We start from the raw sequence: 14052 nt of genomic DNA on the forward strand, positions 1-14052 counted from the left end.
CTTTTGTAAATTATTGCAGATGAAACATCACCAAATTCACGGAAGAGAGGGAAAATCAGTGAATTCACCTGAGGTTTGTTAAAGTGCTTTGATATCAAGCTTTGCAAGTATGTAAGCCAACAATTTCTTTGTCATTTTCCATAGTCAAAGCAGTGGGACCATATGGAGTAGCCTAAATAAAGTGGGAGGCAAGTCTGCATTGGGGTTAATTCCGATAAATTACAGTTCACTATCCATTTCCCTCACTAATATAGGGTGTGAACATGTAGATCGCAGCATCTGGTAACCCGTCGGTGGAAGTGGAAGAGCCTGTAATGTGTTGCCGCAGCTTTATGTTTTGTCACTAGAGGCCCCAAATGCTTCCTGTAAGCAAGTGCCTATATTGTAGTATCTATCTTGGAACAAGGGAACGGATATTCTATCAACATCCATCCTCTGAAACGCTGGATTATAATCCAGAGTTTAATATAAAAAAGGGTGTGTGCACCTTCAGCAAACTGTTATGTACTACATGTATCTGCTTTAGGATGTATTATGTTATAATCTACTAGCATTATCTGCAACTTCGTCCGCGGCCCCCTCACCCCCTGCGCGACCTACCTGCAGCGCCTGCCCCGGGCCCCCCCTTTGCCTTGTGGCCACAGCGGGCCCTTCGAACACTAGTGCACTCATGGACTCCCAGGCCCCCACCTTGCGCCCCGCTGGCCCCCTTCCCCTCCTCTCCCCCCTGCCCCCTCCCCCTTTTTCCCTACACCCTCCCCCATTCCCTCGCACCTTCCCCCCCAACCCATGACCTCGAACCCCCTTCCCCCCCCACCCAATCACACGCCCCCTTTCCCCCCCCCCACCCTACACCCCACCACGTGCTCCCCCCCCCCCACACTATCCCACCCCATTCTTTTCTATAGGCTCTCCCAGGTATTACAGTTGAGATTGAATTACATGCCACATGTATGTACACGGAGCTACATTCTCACTGCTGAGGCTTGTACATGATCCCCACTCTGTACTGTATATATCTGAGCATGTGTATTACCGTAAGCTACATAATATATATGGGTCTCATTGGGCTTATTGTAGACTATTTTGGGGGTACATTTACAACAGGGGCAAAAATACTACCCCTAAACTCGAAGAGCAACACATTGCACGCTCTTGCAGCACGGATGGGTTATCGTCTAATAAGGAATGGCTGATTGAAATTTTAGGTCCAGCTACTTACCTTTCCCATCTCCTTATCCAGTTGCCTTGCCAAATAACCATGTGTTTCTCCTAGGATTGGGAGGCAGAAACTCATGACTGGTACTGTTTTGAATGTCATTTACCCGGAGAGGTGATGATATGTGACCAGTGTTTTCGTGTCTACCACCCTAAATGTTTACCTGATGATTTAAGGCTCAGGGATAGCAGTAACCATTGGCAGTGCCCGGTTTGCAAGGTAAGGTTCTATCTACAGTCCGGTCGTATAGTAAAATATGTGAAATATGTCAATGCATAAGGCTGCCTTCACACCACCATCATGGCTGAAAGTCGGTCTGTTGGATTGAACACTATGAGAGGAGATGAACTGCTAGTATTATGTCATCTATGTCTGCAAAGTAATGTCCCATAGTGATTACAGTCAAGGACATTATTTGGCAGGGGCACCCTGCATCGAAATAACTAGAACTAGCAGTCTGTCTCCCTCCGTAGTGTTCAAGTTAGTAAATCCATCTGACACCAAGTTTCATCACTAAAGCCCTCTTGTGTGAAAGCAGCCTAGGGATCGGATACATTTTAGGTGGATACCTGAACCTCTGCTTTGTAGTCACTGCAATATTGGGAAATTGCAAAAATAGTGTATTCCCAATAATTGAAATGATTACATTCAATAAAACATCCAGAGACTGACTATACTTTACAGATGTAATCTCTTGTATTTGTATATGGCTCTGTTCACACCACATTTTGAGTATGCTACCATGTGGACAAAAACGTATCATTTCAATACTCTTGCTGATTTTTTTCTGAAGTGTATGTTTAAGACCCGGTTCACATCTGCGCATGGGTTTCTGTTCATGGACCCCCCAAATGGAAACCTAGTCCGCATAAAAAGCAGTTACCTTAGGAAACCGGCGGACCCCATAGACTATAAAGGGTTCCGTGTGGTTTCTGTTCGGTGTCCACATGAAAAATACAGGCTCTTCAAATGAGATCCAGGATAGGTCAACAATGGTTAATCCTAGAAAACCCGCAGGTACCGTAGACCCATCCAAATTAGTCCTTGGGATTCACAGCCCCAGCACGTCTTTTGCAGCAATGCTACTTTTTATTACATGCTGCTTTTTTCTTCTATTTGCTCGTTGGGAGAATCATAAAACTGAAAAACCACAATAAACTTTGTCATTTAAAACATACTTAATCTTGACAGAATCTAAGACATGCTGCAGTTGTATGTGCAATGTACTCAGCAATGGTTTACGACGTCGGACAGATTCTGCTTAGACACAATAATGTTTCCTGCAAGCTTCAGGTCTCTGGATTTCAGCTCTGGTGGCGGATTCCTGCCATACAGGCCCCGGCTGACAACATTCTTAAAGGTTCATTTAAGGTTGTGTCATCCGTCCCTGAAATGTACTCAGTGTCTAGATTGAATATAGATAGTCTCCGCAGCCATTATCTGTGATCATCGCTCACATTCTGGAATATGGGTAAAAAATATGCAAATCTATTCTCCAGGATGTAATTAGGAGAACAGTGCACTCTGTACGCCGCCCTCTAGAGGGCAGCATCCTTAACATCATGCTGGACTCAGTTAAAAAGTCTAATTAATCATGATGCGGCAATTAATTTGGCAATTAAATCTGCATCATGATTAATTAGACTTTTTAACTGAGTCATGCATGATGTTAAGGATGCTGCCCTCTAGAGGGCGGCATACAGAGTGCACTGTTCTCCTAATTACATCCTGGAGAATAGATTTGCATATTTTATTACCCAGAATCCCTAGCGGAGCAGGAATGACTTGTAAGTGTCCGTACTGCCTATGTAGGCAAACACTCTGCCTGATGTGTACGATTATCTCCTGATTCTGGAATATTACAGTGTATCTGGTGATCTAGTGCTCATGTTACCCCTCCTATCCTCTCGGATCTTTGTTCCTATGGCTGCAACCATCACATCACCGTCCACCCAGATGGTCGCTTGTCTCAGTGTCTTGCACTGTACTCCGCCGAGTCCAGTGATTGGCTACAGCAGTCACATGGACTGACATATTGCTCATACAACAAAGTAAACAAAGACTGGTAGGGAGCAGCAGCGCTAGAATGACAGTAGATTTAAAGGGGTTGTCCGGGGAGTACTCTTTTACTTACCTGGTCCCAGGATGCTTTAATTGACCTCATGGTTCTGGTGATGTCATGACACCCGAATCATGTGATCCCAGTTGCTCCGTCCCCTCTTCCCCATCTCACAGGTAATTCATTATTAAGTATATTATTTTATAGTATTTTCCCCCTAACTGATTTTTTTTGGTGAACTTGAAAATCCCTTTAAGTTGGTCACATGCTTAAAAAAAAACTGTAGCTGACAGCCATCTCTCCCGCACATGCACACTCGGCTCAGCCTGTTCTAAATGGATATAGGAATTCCTCTGGTGGTAGCTTATCTTTCTTTAGAATAAAAGGATGAAGACATGTTGAAATTCAGTTTACATCTACTGTCCGGAGAGTTGTTCCCCATACACATTAGATGGTTGGTTTTCGCAAAATTTGGCTCGGTTTCTATTAATCTAACGTATATGATTTTTGTAACTTGCTTACATGACATTAAATAAGACTTTTCTCTATCTTTTGTTCTTCAGAGTATGAAGAAGAAAAGCCCCAACAAGCAGGAGATGGGTAAATACCTGCGATTCATTGTGTCCCGTATGAAGGAGAGGGTAGGTTTTACTTCTAGGGTGAGCCGATTCCCTCAGTGCCGTCTCAAGCACTTGGTAATCCCTTCTTGCAGGAGCCGCCGCTATCCTCGTACATGTCTTATTTCTATGTATACTGGGCTTTCTCCAGTCATCACTGGGGTTTATTCCCCTACAAAGGCCTTGTAGGATTTCCCCGGACCATGATTGTAAATGATTGTATGGCCAAAACTGTCTTCATAGATGTTTCCAGCCAGCCCTTATGTAATGTCTGTGGCCATCATGTGCGATTAGGATTAGACATGAGGGTGCGCTGCTTTCCGTCATCACTAATTCTACTAATGTCTCATGATAAAATCTGGAGCTGAGACTTCCAGGCTGCAAGACAAAGCTGTACAAGTCTTATAGGAAGGCCAAGCTGTCCTTTACTATGAGAATATCAACTTACTACCATTTCTATAAAAAGTGTGGAATCAATATGGTAACCTTTACTATTTCCTTGGTGGAGGGAACATGTGCCCCTTAGGCTTTGTACTCACTGCCTCAAGCCTTCCATTGAAGATTTCACAATGTCTACCTGCAATGTGTATGCCACTATATACAGTCCTATGAAAAAGTTTGGGCACCCCTATTAATCTTAATCATTTTTTGTTCTAAATATTTTGATGTTTGCAACAGCCATTTCAGTTTGATATATCTAATAACTGATGGACACAGTAATATTTCAGGATTGAAATGAGGTTTATTGTACTAACAGAAAATGTGCAATATGCATTGAACCAAAATTTGACCGGTGCAAAAGTATGGGCACCCTTATCATTTTATTGATTTGAATTCCCCTAACTACTTTTTACTGACTTACTGAAGCACAAAATTGGTTTTGTAACCTCAGTGAGCTTTGAACTTCATAGCCAGATGTATCCAATCATAAGAAAAGGTATTTAAGGTGGCCAATTGCAAGTTGTTCTCCTATTTGAATCTCCTCTGAAGAGTGGCATCATGGGCTACTCAAAACAACTCTCAAATGATCTGAAAACAAAGATTGTTCAACATAGTTGTTCAGGGGAAGGATACAAAAAGTTGTCTCAGAGATTTAACCTGTCAGTTTCCACTGTGAGGAACATAGTAAGGAAATGGAAGACCACAGGGACAGTTCTTGTTAAGCCCAGAAGTGGCAGGCCAAGAAAAATATCAGAAAGGCAGAGAAGAAGAATGGTGAGAACAGTCAAGGACAATCCACAGATGACCTCCAAAGAGCTGTAGCATCATTTTGCTGCAGATGGTGTCACTGTGCATTGGTCAACAATACAGCGCACTTTGCACAAGGAGAAGCTGTATGGGAGAGTGATGAGAAAGAAGCCGTTTCTGCAAGCACGCCACAAACAGAGTCGCCTGAGGTATGCAAAAGCATATTTGGACAAGCCAGCTTCATTTTGGATGAAGGTCCTGTGGACTGATGAAACAAAGATTGAGTTGTTTGGTCATACAAAAAGGCGTTATGCATGGCGTCCAAAAAAACAGCATTCCAAGAAAAACACTTGCTACCCACTGTAAAATTTGGTGGAGGTTCCATCATGCTTTAGGGCTGTGTGGCCAATGCTGGCACCGGGAATCTTGTTAAAGTTGAGGGTCGCATGGATTCCACTCAGCATCCGCAGATTCTTGAGAATAATGTTCAAGAATCAGTGACGAAGTTGAAGTTACGCCGGGGATGGATATTTCAGCAAGACAATGATCCAAAACACCGCTCCAAATCGACTCAGGCATTCATGCAGAGGAACAATTACAATGTTCTGGAATGACCATCCCAGTCCCCAGACCTGAATATCATTGAATATCTGTGGGATGATTGGAAGCGGGCTGTCCATGCTCGGCCACCATCACACTGAACTGAACTTGAATTGTTTTGTAAAGAGGAATGGTCCAAAATACCTTCATCCAGGATCCAGGAACTGATTAAAAGCTACATGAAGCGACTAGAGGCTGTTATCTTTGTAAAAGGAGGATCTACTAAATATTAATGTCACTTTTCTGTTGAGGTGCCCATACTTTTGCACCGGTCAAATTTTGGTTTAATGCATATTGCACATTTTCTGTTAGTACAATAAACCTCATTTCAATCGTGAAATATTACTGTGTCCATCAGTTATTAGATATATCAAACTGAAATGGCTGTTGCAAACACCAAAATATTTAGAACAAAAAATGATTAAGATTAATAGGGGTGCCCAAACTTTTTCATAGGACTGTACATATACTGGATGTTTCCCATTGGGTTGTACTATAGTACAGGATGACGGGTATGCTGACATATACCACCCAAACACATGTAGGTGAATAGTGAGCCCTAATGTTGTTATACACCCGGAGATTTTTTTCAGATTTTTCCTTGCAAAATCAGCACCAGATTCATTGACCCTTCCTGAATTTCCCTCCCATTGTATTATCAATGGAAGACACAGACCAAAGCAGGACTGTGTAAAAATAAGCCTCCTCTTCGATCTCTCCTTGAATTCCACAGCTAATTCGACCTCAGATCCCACGATGCGAGATACTGTGTGGATTTGCGCTATAGTGCTACACCAATGTTCATTTAGTGTGATGACTGTTCCAGGGCTACTTGTGCATGTTGTCAGAGTGTTAAGGTATTCTCCACTGTTGTTTCTATTTCCTGGTGATCATGATATACTATTAGAAATGTATCCTTTAGGCTCCATGCACATGTACATGCGCTTTGTTGCAGTGAGCTAGCAGCCATGTTTTTAATTGCTAGTAAACTGAAGAGATATTTTTTATGGCCCCATACACACGCCGTGTATTATTATGGGCCGTGTAGGCCAAAACACAAGACCGTTCCCATTCCTATCTGTTGTGTGGCCCAGGCTCACCGCATGAAATGAATGGGTCGGTGCTTCCTCCATGTTTCTCAATCCTTGAATCTGTTGCAGAGGAGAATCCCTTTTCTTTTTGGTCCATGAAAAAAAAAATCTATATTCTGTGATTTCGTAATGGTTACAGCCCTATGGGGGATGGGTATTTCATTGATGATCTATGTACAGTATGATACGTTGTTAGAGTTTGTGTCTGTAAAAATGGCTCCCTCATGCAGTGGCAGGCCGAGTTATTGCCATAGAGCCCTAGCCTTATATTATTCACTGGTCTGCCGCTACATTAAAGCCACTGACGGGTGACGCGATTCCCATTGATAATCTCTTTACTATGACATATTGCACAGTGGGCTGTGGGTTTTTGGAAACAGAAATATGAGCAAGCGCAAGGATCTCAGCCCACAGGTCACTTTGCTATTCAACTCCACCCCTCTGAGGACAGATGGCTCCAGAATCCATGCTGCTAGATAGAGAGTTTTGTACCCAGGGAATGCTATACAGGAATCCTTAGGGCCTAAACCATGAATGAACCAAGTTCACCCCTTGGTGGCAATGGTACTACCTAATGGCGTTGGCCCTCAGAATAATGTGCCCTGTCACATTGCAAAATTTTTTTGAAATTGAGTGGAAGAGCATGACAAAGATTTCAGGAGGTTGATGTGGCCTCTCAATTCCCCAAATTTCTATCCGACCGAGCATTTACAGGATTGGCCGTTATAAGAAGTCTGGTCTTTGGAGGCCCCACATCACAACTTCTAAGATGTAAAGGATCTTCTGCCAATCCTCAGTCTGAGATACCACAGGACACCTTAAGAGGTCTTGTGGAGTCCTTTCTACGACAAAACTTTTTGGTTGCATAATGAAAACCTGATAATATTAGGTTTTATTGTTATGGCTGTTCTGTGACTAATGCTTATTGATGATATAATAAAGAACAAACCTTTTGCCAAAGTAAAAATCAGATTTTAAACTTAAAAACTAATTTCTTTTTCAGGCCATTGAACTGAACAAGAAAGGGAAGGACAGTAAACATCCCATGTACAGACGGTTGGTGCACACCGCCATCGATGTGGCCACTATTAATGAGGTAAGTATCTATAGAAGGGAAGTAAAAGTCCGGAACTACTGGAGGTACGGTGTGACTATCCTTGGCCGTCCGCACATCACTCTCCTCAGACAGGACATTTGTAGTGTTATACACAGTCCAGTCACATTAATGTGATCACCTGTCATTATCCAGAATAACCACCTTTGGCAGAGCGGACCTCTGCGAGACGTGCAGGAAGAGAGGGGATGTTGTGATGATGATCACTGAGATGTTGAGCCATGCTGACTCCAGTGCCTTGTCCAGCTGTGCTAGGTTATGCGGTTGAGCATTCATGGCGTGAACAACCCGATTGAGGTGGTCCCACAGATTCTCGATTGGGTTCAAGTCCGGGGAATTTGCTGGCCAAGGGAGTATGGTAAACTCATCCTGGTGCTCCTCGAACCACGCACGTACACTGCGAGCTTTATGACACGTCGCATTGTCCTGCTGGTAGATGCCATCAGTCTGAGGAAAAACATTTCACATGTAGGGGTGAACATGGTCCGCAAGGATAGATGCATACTTGTGTTGATCCATCGTGCCTTCCACAATGATGAGTGCACCCAGATGGCTGATGACACGGGCCTTCTGCGATTGGTTATTTAACGTTGTCATCAAAAGTGGGAGGTGGTCACATTAATATGGCTGGACTGTGTAGCTCACTATAGGACATTTGTGGTTACACATTATTATCAGGTCTTGCTGCAGCTTCTTCCATTAAGTGTGTGATATATTCTCACTTTATAGTCGTGTTCTGAGACTTTGATAGAGATGGTCCCTAGGTCATCATTATCAGATTAGTAGTATTGATCTGCTGTGTGTAGGCTCTTGGGAAAGTGTTGTTTCTCAGGCTATTGTTACTGAAGACATCATCAATAAAAAAAAAAAAAGTTATCCCTTATTATAATCTTAAGGATAAATCATCACTATCATAGTCCTGGAACACCCCTGTAATGTAAATTTGTAGGACTCTTATCACTATTACCACTTATAAGTGTAGATCTCAGTATGCTCAACGTGATCACGTTCCACATAGAATATGTCTGCTATAGGTGAATGGCGCATTCAGGTCCGGTCTGCACGTATTGTATTGTACTGTGGTTTTATACTTGGCCTTCCAGCGGTGTATAGAATGGAGCTATAATATTTCTGGAGCTATAGTGTAAGTACTTCCAGTGACACCGTATTCCTCGCACAGCCGTAAATACATGAACTATGTCCGCTTGTCATATTGCACCTTAGCTTGCAGCTCTTTCCTTAATAACCTCCATGTTTTACTGAGCACCTCTAGCGCCATCTCAGGTCCCCAGGATAATAATCACACGGAGGTTTTACTTCAATTTCTCCTTAACTGCAGCTCTGAGGGATTCCATAGTTATTTCTCTTTTTTTTACAGTACAATTTCATTTTTTTTTCCAGAAAGTAAATGAAGGAAAGTATAAAAGTTATGAAGAGTTCAAAGCCGACGCTCAGCTTCTGCTCCACAACACCATTATTTTTTATGGAGGTGATGACTTTTATTTCTTATCCTATCAAGAGATAATCTCTGCTTGGAAAGGGGACAGATTTTACTGAAAACCATTTTAGGCCCGAGCTGTGCTGCCGTTTCTACCGCTGTATGGGATGTAATGGTCCATCATTTACAGATGGGTCCAAAGCACCGCAGCCATAATGCTGCCTTATAGCGGCACTGTACCACCATATGTAACATAGGTATATGAGATGCAGAGTGTAGAGGATACGGTACACTAAAAAACAAGATCAGTGGGGGGGATACGGTCCAGAAGTGGCACTATTGATCCCAAGTCTCTTATAAAACTATGTTTCTTTACAGTGTTACTGAAGATCAGGATAATTCCTCCATATAGGAAGACTAAACCCAATCAAATACTAAGTGTAGAAATATAGAAACAAGAAATATATAGCAGCCCATTGCATGTCAGTCTGCTGTATTTTTTGCATAATCCTGACACAGTCTTATAGAAATCCTGCTCCATGTGGAAGACTGAGGGGTTCAGGCCTAGCCAAGGGAGGGAGATGAATGATCTTTTTGTTCTGCTGCAGACAGTGTAAAAGAGAGATGCTCCAGCACCAGCCAGTTGTCTTACTGCAGACAGTGTAAAAGAGAGATGCTCCAGCACCAGCCAGTTGTCTTACTGCAGACAGTATAAAAGAGAGATGCTCCAGCACCAGCCAGTTGTCTTACTGCAGACAGTGTAAAAGAGAGATGCTCCAGCTCAAGCCAGTTGTCTTACTGCTAGACACAGCAAAGTAAAGAAGGCGACAGGAACATAGTTGAATTAATGGGATTTTCCCACAGGATAAGTCATAAATGTCGGGCAGATGTGGGATCCGCACCTATCTTTAAAATGATCCCCATTTTCCAGGTTACATCCCTTGGCTCTAGCTCACCGCGACCTCACTAACAGACTTCAGAACTTCAGACTGATCTCAGTGGTGGGGCTTTACAAATACAGTGTAGCCCTTTCATCTATGCTGTTTCCATAACTCCCATAGAAGTGAATGGAAATGATGGAAACATCGTAGCTCGGAAAGCTAAGTTGTTTCTGCAAAGCCCAACCAACAAGAACCGTGTTTTCAGCGAGATCGCGGTGAGTTAGAGCCGTGGCAAGGAACCTGGGGGCGGTTCATAGTAGGGATTGATGTGAGTCCCAGAAGTGGGTAACGCAACTATTAGAGATATCCTGGGAAAATACCATAAATTTATTTCCTGGTAGAAGCAGAGCAGAGATTTCTTTATAGATTTCTAGACAAAATAGGATCATTTTCTGTATTTAGCGCCCCTTTAAATTTGTTAGCGTTGTCTTGCTCAGTGGGACTCCAATAACTGTAGATATATATATATATATATATATATATATATATATATATATATATATACACATATACATATATATATATACATATATACACGTGTATATATATATATATATATATATATATATATATATATATATATATATATATATATATATATTTATATGAATTCCACTTCAGCAATAGGACTTGCCAGTGACATTTTTCCTGTTTTATTTCACATGAGACACTTTTGGGTCAGTTAGATTAGATATATTCATCCATTATCTGCAGGGTAGTGCTACTGCAACACTAAAGCTGTAGGCGAGATAACCTAACACCTTGATGTCCTCGCTGCCTGGTAACATCTCATTATACCAGTGCCACAAGGTAGCCCTAAGCCACGGCCTCATGAGGATTTATTTGTGCAAACACATTTGATATTTTCAAGATATTTGCAAGATAATTTTTCATTTTCAAGCCAGAGCAGTGCTGTGCCTGTTGCATGTGATATTCTGGCTTTATTATATCATGTTGCAGGTATGTTGCTCTGGCATTGGTTAACATGTGCCCTGTTATAATTCTTACAGATGATAGTGAGCAGGCTGATGTGGCAAAGGTTCTGTACAAGGACACTTGTCATGAGGTAAGCTGAGCAGTGCCCACGTGATTTGGTAGACCTGATGCTTGGTTCACACCTGCGCATGGCTTTCCGTTCTTTGGGTTCGCTTGGGGACCCAAAAATCGGAAACTCAATCCGTTTAAAAAGCAGTTACTTGCAGGACCTTTCTCTCTGCATTTTTCACGCGGAATGGGATATGGAATCCCCGAACGGAAACCGGGCACAGGTGTGATCCCAGCCAGAATGCACATAGCTGCCATTTTCTTGATGAGTATGATTTTCCACCTTCCATTTTAAGGGAGCCTTCACACGGAGTAAACACTCCGCTCATTCTGAACGCAAACTCATTCAGAATGAGCGGCGTAAAACCAGATCCCATTGATTTCTATGGGTGCTGGCATACGAGTGTATCATATTGAAAGCAATAGGTAAAAAAGCCTCCCATTGATTTCAATGGGGAGCGCGCGTATGCCGGCACCCATACAAATCAATGAGATCTGTTTTAACCCCGCTCACTTTGAACCAGTTTATGTTCAGAATGAGTGGAGCGTGTACTCTGTGTGACGGCTCCCTAAGGGGAAAAAATTCCTTCCTGACACCAATCAGGCAATTGGTATAAAACCCTGAAAGAACTTGTCTGTAACAAAATCTAGAAACCATAACCTGTAATAGTTATCTTTTCTAGAAAGGCATCCAGGGTTTTATGGCTCCATTGCTCTTCCCTCCCTCTCTTTGGGGGGAAATTGTGTTTTATATGTGGGATGTCAGTAGCCGTATCTCAGTAGTAGATGTCTGGTGTATACATGTGTACATAGTGGGTTAGGTCTACTGTTGTGACTGCCCGACCTTGGCACGTTTTTGGTCCATCTAATGTTAGCGGGGGGCTCGTTGTCCAGTTTGTGCAATCCGGACAGATTCCGTCTTCTGTCTCGCGAAACTGGACAGGAGATGGAAACCCAGCGGTCAGTTTGAAAACCCATTCACTTGAATGGGTTTGCAAAAGTAACCGCCCGTGTGCGCTTCTGTCTGTCCGCGGGGAAAACGCTTTTTTTTTTAACCGGACACAAAGTCCTGCATGTCTGACTTTGGGTGGACAATGAGCGCAGGTGTGAACCCCGTTATACAAATTTTTCATCTGACTTAAAATGGATTTGGTTCCACATAAAAGGAGCAGGCACAGCTTAAGTGCTCCAAATTGCCCCAAAATTTTGAAGAAAACTGGCAAAAGCAGGCCAACTAAGAAGTGGTATAAACCCAGACTAGATTGTCTGAAGGTGCACCAGATTTATCATCCAGCATCAGTCACTATGATAAATCTGCCACATTTTCAGACTGTCTATGTAATTGTGTTCTATTGATGTATTACAACATTTAATATCGTATACCTTGTAGTTGAGGGCCATGAAGGTAACTATTAATAGAGGCAATGTCTGTGATAGGGGTGAGGATACCTACAAACTGTACTTTTATATACTAAGCCCTGGCAGCATCAAAACAAAGTTGCTGCACAGAGAAATGACATCTGATCTACATCATCTGGTGAACATCCAGGCATACGTGGGGACTTGTCTGGGCTTTTTAGAAACTCACACAACCTCTGTAAGGGAAGGTCAATATATTGAGTTCTCTGTATGTTCCTCATGACAAGTATGGGGCAACTAAAAATACTATTCACAGAGTAAAAATAATAGAAACATCACCCACATAAGCTACAACTTTTCTGGATCTCTGGAAAATGTGCTTGTTTGCTATGGGTATATATCTTTTAGAAAGAAAACTTGTGCATTTTTACTAACCAAGTGTCTATGACTTTTCTTCTTTACTTTCAGTTGGATGAGCTACAGTTGTGCAAAAATTGCTTCTTTTTGTCAAATGCTCGGCCTGACAACTGGTTCTGCTATCCATGTGTACGTATATTAAAACTGCTCATTGCCTGCGCGAAGAAACGGTTTTTATTTTACTTGTTTCTGCTCATAAACAAGGTATTACTATGTGTATTGTACATCTGCACACACCCAGGGGCAGATTCAGACATGGCAGACAATTTCAGAAAATTCTGCATGCTTCTTTTTTTTTTTTTTTTTTTTTTTTTTTGGATAAAAATCACTATTTAAGGAGTCTCTGAACCCACACACAAGGCTTAAATTTTTTTATAACATGTATATGTGTATATATATATATATATATATATATATATATATATATATATATATATAAATAATAATTATTATTATTATTATTATTTATTTATTTTATATTTATTTTTTTATTTATTTAATCTTGCTGTTGACCATTTTGTTTTTCTTTCTTAATTTCTATGCGTTCTTTTTTAGTAACAGATATATATTTTATTATTGTCGGAATAATTCTAGACTGCATTTTCTTACAGATCCCTAACCATGAGCTGGTCTGGGCCAAGATGAAGGGCTTTGGCTTCTGGCCAGCTAAAATAATGCAGAAGGAAGACAATCAAGTAGATGTTCGTTTTTTTGGCCATCATCACCAAAGGTACCTACATAATTCCACAGGGGTCAATTTATACCAATATAAAATTGACAAAAAAAATACGGTGGAGACTATTTACCGAGAGCGGCCAGAGTACATAATAATAGATGGACCGGTATAGTAGTTCTGTTCGATGAGGACACAGAGGTCACTTCCTCATGGCTTATAATTGACTTGTTTTCGTCCTCCAGCAGGAAACGCTCTTAGCCACGGTGACCTACTTTAATAATTGTCTGTA

At 41.8% G+C, this 14052-nt stretch overlaps 1 protein-coding gene across 2 annotated transcripts in view; it reads left to right on the top strand.

The window, feature by feature from the left end:
* ZMYND11 (zinc finger MYND-type containing 11) overlaps nucleotides 1–14052 on the top strand; it is a 50972-nt gene that overhangs the window by 21156 nt on the left and 15764 nt on the right. For both annotated transcript variants that reach the window (XM_075271620.1, XM_075271619.1), the window contains exons 4-11: nucleotides 20–73; nucleotides 1277–1438; nucleotides 3842–3919; nucleotides 7778–7870; nucleotides 9290–9377; nucleotides 11278–11333; nucleotides 13139–13216; nucleotides 13699–13817. In XM_075271620.1, coding sequence (XP_075127721.1) covers nucleotides 20–73; nucleotides 1277–1438; nucleotides 3842–3919; nucleotides 7778–7870; nucleotides 9290–9377; nucleotides 11278–11333; nucleotides 13139–13216; nucleotides 13699–13817 — 728 coding nt within the window. The remainder of the gene's footprint in view (nucleotides 1–19; nucleotides 74–1276; nucleotides 1439–3841; nucleotides 3920–7777; nucleotides 7871–9289; nucleotides 9378–11277; nucleotides 11334–13138; nucleotides 13217–13698; nucleotides 13818–14052) is intronic.

This window comes from Leptodactylus fuscus, chromosome 4 (assembly GCF_031893055.1).
Source record: "Leptodactylus fuscus isolate aLepFus1 chromosome 4, aLepFus1.hap2, whole genome shotgun sequence".
Classification (NCBI taxonomy): domain Eukaryota; kingdom Metazoa; phylum Chordata; class Amphibia; order Anura; family Leptodactylidae; genus Leptodactylus; species Leptodactylus fuscus.